A 6,000-nucleotide genomic window follows, 5' to 3' on the forward strand; every position below is an offset into this window, starting at 1 on the left:
ACACACAGGTTTAGGTTCTGAGTGGTAAGGTTTTTGTTCCCCAGCGGCGCATGCCCAGAGCGGGCCCCTCGAAGGGGACAAGCGGGGCTCTGAGGGCCTCGCAGCTGCCCCAATTCCCCCAAACTGCCACTGCGGCCTCGGTCCGCCGACCTGCCGGGACCTGGGCGGGGAGCGCTGGACACATGCCGGAGTTGGTCCACGACTCAGCGGCCCACAGTCCGGCTGAGGAACGGTGGGCTGGGACAACGCCTAGAAAACGGGCCGGTGGGGCAGAAGACACAGGACCAGGCGGGCTGGGACCTGCAGACCCCAAACTGGAACCTGAGGTGCCCCAGCGCCTGCCCGCCCACCCACCGGACCCACACTCACTGGAAGACGTTTTCCGGGTCGTCCATAGCTAGAGGACGCGTCAGCGGCGAGCCGCCCGACCAGTGCCGCAAGCGAGGAGCCGCCACCAATTCGAATCTCCGGCGCAGCCGCAGTCGTTGCGGCGAGCGTTTGCCAGGCACCTGGCTATTGGCCTCAACTACAGTCTGGCTGACCAATCACCGGAGCCGTTGCCAGGGAGGCCAAGTCCCGCCCCCCGCCGGCTGCAGCTCCTCCCACTTCCTGTGGTCCCAATTGAACCCAAAGCTCTCTGCTGGCTGATGGGCTTGCATTCCTGCTGCGGCGAGGATCTCTAGGCTGGCTCAGGCTCGCGAATGGATATTTTTCTTAGCCGTCCAAGTTGCATCTGGCTTCCCCAAGGAAGGCACTGCGAGAGATAAATACCTATCCTGGACCCCGCTCCAGGCGGAAAGATGGGGTCTCGGACTCTGATCCTGAAAGTGATGCCTCTTCAATTCCTTCACTCAAATATAGTATATGAACCAGAATCACTATGCCTGGTTCATGGAAAAAAAGAAAAATAATACGTGTGTGGGTCCAGACCCTGGCGTTGTTGAGGCCGGAACCCGGGGGATAGATGGGGAGGAGGGTGAAACCAGCACTCCGCAAGAGCATGCGCCTCAATTCCCACAGTTTTCTGTTCAGCGTCCTTGGCTCTTAAAAGAAACCAGATGGTAATGCCGGGAAAGTTTAGTCCCACAGACTTTAATGCAGTGGCAAGGACTTAGGGTGTGGTTCATCCAGTGGTGGGATTCAGACAGTTGGCACTGGGGGTTTGGATAAACTGATACCTACTCTTTAGTTGAGTTTGGCGAACTGGCTGTTAAAATGGCACTTGTGATCAGCGTTCTCTCTAAGGTGGGCGCCTGGGCAGCCAGCCACCCAGTGTAGAAATCACAAATTTACGTTCCTTATTCTTTTTTCTTTTCCTTTTTTTTTCTTTCTTTTCTTTTCTTTTCTTTTTTTTTTTTTTTTGACAGAGAGAGAGAGGGACAGATAGGGACAGACAGGAAGAGAGATGAGATGCATCAATTCTTCGTTGAGGTACCTTAGTCGTTCATTGATTGCTTTCTCATATGTGCCTTTACTGGGGAGCTATAGCAGAGCAAGCAACCACTTGCTCAAGCCAGCGAGCGACCATGGGGTCATGTCTATGATCCTACACTCAAGCCAGCGACCCCATGCGCAAGCTGAGTGAGCCCACGCTCAAGCCGGTGACCTCCACGTTTGCGAACCTGGGTCCCCCAAATCCCAGTCCAACACTCTTATTCACTGCATCACCCCCTGGTCAGGCCTTTCCTTTCTCTTTTTTAGTGTTCATCTGTGAAATAGCATATTCTAAACACCTGTAGTAATGTTCATTCTGTCCATAGGTGAAAAAATTGATGGAACTATGCTTACAATATTTATTCATTTCATAAAACACCTTTAATGAAATACTACATTTTAATTCCCTCGTGTTTGTTACTTAAGGAGACAAAGATAACGTAAATAGAAAAAGTGCTAAACAACCAGGGGGTGACAAGCTGTCACTGGAAATATCTTAAATAACACTTTTATTGTTGTCAGGTATTTAATATTTTTTCATTAATATTTTAAAACTCTTCCTTGCCTGACCTGTGGTGGCACAGTGGATAAAGCGTCAACCTGAAAATGCTGAGGTTGCCGGTTCAAAACCCTGGGCTTGCCTGGTCAAGGCACATATGGGAGTTGATGCTTTCTGCTCCTCCCCCTTCTCTCTCTCTCTCTCCCCTCTCTATAATGAATAAATAAAATCTAAAAAAAACAAAAAAAACAAAAAAAAACCTCTTCCTTATAATCTAGTTTTGTATGCCTCTTTTATTGTTCTTATTTAAGGATTAAATGTATGAAATAAACTACCTTTCATTATATCATTTTTTTTATACCTAAAATGGTCATTAGGGCAGAGAACCAGTGGTTAAATTATTTGAATCCCACCATTGGCAAAGGCCCAGAAAAAGATCCTCATGGTTTTTGGCTTAGTGACTACAGCACGAGGGCAGGTTGGTGGGTACTTTGGGGTTGGTAATAGGTACCATTGGAGACTTCTAGAAGTGATTTAACCAATCTTATTAAACTGACCTGAAAGGCTGTGTCCTGGAATGCCAGCTTTAGAATTTTTTTGTGAAACTAGTAGCTCTGGAGACCAAGTTCTTAGAAAGTATAAAATAAAAAGTAAAGAGACCTCTTTGGAAAGGAGGCCAAATGTTCAGTAAGCATGTGATCTGCTGATACTTCCTACCTAAGAATAAGTAGGAAGAGTCAGCCTAACCCTCTTTGCCTTTGGTCTCGCATACTTTCCTATTCAACCTCTCAAAATTGTCTCATGAGCCGCTTGACAAGGCAAGTGAAATATAAAGGGCTAGTCATGTGATTAGTCCTTCTAGAGACTGTGGATATGTTTTACTTTCTTAGGGCTCTTAGGTTAAATACCTAAAAATGATGATTATGATGATTAGTAGCTTATAGAAATACTGATGTTCTCAAAGTCCACAATTTCTTCCAGGGTGTTGATCAATTCGATCTACACAAGTATCTGATTTGTGGGGCTTATTACTCAGAAGATTCTTACTGTTTAGGTAAGTGTTGGGTTCTGCTAACCATCACAGGAGTTAACATATTTTTAGTCCCACCAACTCAAAATTTCAGCTTGTGCTTGATAGTGGCTCAGTCATCAATTAGGAAATATTGATTGAACATCTATCATGCAGTCAGTGCTTTGGGATTTATACCTAATTACAACTTTGTTGTGAGGAAAACGGTTGTGTTAGGCTTGCTCATGGTTTTACCAGATGCAAGCACTTCACCTGATTAGTGCGTGAGCACGTGGCAGCACCTCTTGTCTATAGTCTATATAAGGCTGTGGGTGCTTTCTCTAGGGAGCAATTCTCCCAGATCGCTCTCCTGCCATGGTGAGGTGCAGTTTTCCTGATCCCTTGCCTTTCACTGTGAGAAGCAGGTTTTCCTTTATTTGCTCACTTGTCTTTGCCAGCCTCCAATAAATAGATATGGCCCCATGCTTTCCAGCTCCACAGTTCCTCTACTGTCTGCCCGAATTCAATGCGAACATGCCTGGCCTCAACCACCAGCATTACACTTGTCTAACTTGAACAGATCCTGTTCTTATAAAACTAGTAGTTTTGTCTGGGAAATAAGAATACAGTCATAGAAAAATTGTTTAAAGGTGTTATATATGTGTATTAAGTGCTAAATGAGTATTCAGACTCTCTGCTAGAGGAGTCCAGAGGAGGGAAGAGAAATGGGGCCTGTTGATCAAATGAAATTTCATGAGGAAGGGAGGTGTTGAACAGGGCCCTGAAGGGGGGATGGATGTGGGTGGGTTGGGGAGAGCCTGGGGGAGGGCATTTCTGGTGTATATCAGGGTTACTGAGATAGTCACTGCCCTTGACTCTTGTTAATGAGTAATGGAGATTCTTTTTTGAATGACTGGTTTGATATTTTGATTTTAAATCTTAAAGGCTAGATTAAGGAGTTTGTACTTGATCCTGATCTTAAATGGGTCATTTTAGAGCAGTGTTGTGGTGATAGGACTTCATGGTAATTACACTCAGTTCTACCTTGTTTTCTAAAAGCTACAAAAAATAGCCCTCCTTCACTTCTACTACTAAGGGTTCCTCTCCCACCAAGCCTTTTTATGGAGTAGGTATTCTGGGTAGCTCTCCCACACTGCCCCTTAAAAAAGGCACAATGATCCCTTATAAAGCTCTGATGCCAATCACTGTGGGTATATCTAGGTGTCATAGAAATAAGTATTAGGGTTGTCAACAGTGAATAAAAACTGGTATGTTTCTAAGAATGATTTTCTCTTTTACTCAATGACTTCTCTTTGTGCTCACTTATGGAAATCCCTCTCTGCCATTATTCTTTTTCTGAGGAAGAATTATATGATCTATTTATACAATGTGTTTATCTTAATGTCCCTATTAGATTAATGAACCTGGTGGCGGTCAGGGTTTATTGGGAAGAGAAGGAGGAATGGGCAGTAAAGACAGACACCAGCAATTTGCAGACTTTAAACTGGATTTGGAGATGGGGAATGGAAGGTATAGTAGGGAATCAGATCTCATGGAGGCATAGTTCTCAGGACACAATGACATCTTCAATATGTTGGGAAAAGAAAAGAAAGATAATTTGGAGGCCTTGGAGAATTGAAGAATTGACAGAAACAAGCCATTGAAGCCAGAGAAGGCTGTTATTTAGTTTATAGATGTGCAGAGTTGGAGAGTTACCAAGCATCTATCCTTGTACAAAGCAAGCCGAGGCATAATGGAAGGAACACAGACAGGTAGGTGGTTCAAAGGCTAGATGAAGGAGCTTATTGAAGGAAGTTTCATGTGTTTGTTTATTTGTTTTTTCTAAGAGCTTCACTTCATGTCAGGGATAAATGAGGAATTTTCAAATACTTTGATGAAGAAAATCTGAAGACTCCAAAATGCTGGCAATTTTCACAAATCAATATAAGTAGAAAATACCAAAAAGCTGACAAAAGTGTTGTTCGATTTTTAAAAGTTGCTAATAGGAAACTTGTGCCCTTACAGCAGTTCAGCTTCCATTTGTTCTAACCTCATGTTGTCTCATCTTCTCTTTCTGCCTTTTTTTCTCAGGCTTAGTGTTGACAGCATAGTAATTGTCATGGAATATTTGAAAATCTGGTAAATATTCATCCTTGCTTTGTTGATCTATCCTGCCCTTTTGTTCTGGACATTGCTGTTGCCTTAGTATTTTTGTTTCCTTATTCCCCCAAACCCACCTCAGAGTGTGGGAGGGGAGGCTTTTATTTTGAGCTGGGTGCCTGCAGCCAACTCAGCTGTGTCTGATGTTTTCCTTTCCTACTTCAGAAGAAGAAATGTGTCCCTGGCTGGGTAGCACAGTTGGTTAGTGTCATCTGATATATCAACGTTGAGGGTTCGGTCTCTGGTCAGGGCACATGTAAGAGTCAAGAAATGCATGCAACAACAAATCAATGTTTATCTCTCTCTCTCTCTCTCTCTTTCCCTCTCTCTAAAATCAATAAATAAAAATTAAAAAATGAAGTACTGTATAGTGACAACTCTCTCTTTAAAACTCTATTTACCTGCTAATTTTAATATTTCAAATTTTTATCTATCTAAAATGATTAATAGATTCTATAAATTATTAGGAAGACCAGTAGGTGAAGTATATATTTTTATTGGTTTAACTCTTATTCTTGGTGTCAATTTCCTGATCTTTCAAATGAAAACAGCAGTATCTCTCCTTGTCTTCATCGTGCTTCTCTGACTTCCACTGTCCTATAAACTCACAAGGTTGTACACTCAGTTTCTGATCTTTCTTGTGTTGTCACATGATATCAAAGATAGTGTTGTATTTAGAATAGAAAAATTATTATGTTCCCTTGGTTCTGCCTATTTGACACAAGCAGATAATCGCAGATGGACTAATATCTTTCTTTCCCTGGGAAATTCAGAGCAATTTAGAATAACAGTATTAGATGTGTTACTGAAACCTTATATAAGATTGAAGATGTATTAGCAGAATCAATACAGAAAGCTGATGAGTGACTTAAGGGACTATAAAATGTTAACAGTAAAG

The 6,000-nt window shown here is 42.9% G+C and overlaps 1 protein-coding gene across 3 annotated transcripts in view; it reads right to left on the reverse strand.

The window, feature by feature from the left end:
* BUB1 (BUB1 mitotic checkpoint serine/threonine kinase) overlaps positions 1 to 468 on the reverse strand; it is a 59,070-nt gene extending 58,602 nt beyond the window's left edge. For all 3 annotated transcript variants that reach the window (XM_066267700.1, XM_066267698.1, XM_066267699.1), the window contains exon 1: positions 370 to 468. In XM_066267700.1, the coding sequence (XP_066123797.1) occupies positions 370 to 395 (26 nt within the window). In that variant the 5' untranslated portion in view covers positions 396 to 468. The remainder of the gene's footprint in view (positions 1 to 369) is intronic.
* Positions 469 to 6,000: the final 5,532 nt, after the last annotated feature.

This window comes from Saccopteryx bilineata, chromosome 3 (genome assembly GCF_036850765.1).
Source record: "Saccopteryx bilineata isolate mSacBil1 chromosome 3, mSacBil1_pri_phased_curated, whole genome shotgun sequence".
NCBI lineage: Eukaryota > Metazoa > Chordata > Mammalia > Chiroptera > Emballonuridae > Saccopteryx > Saccopteryx bilineata.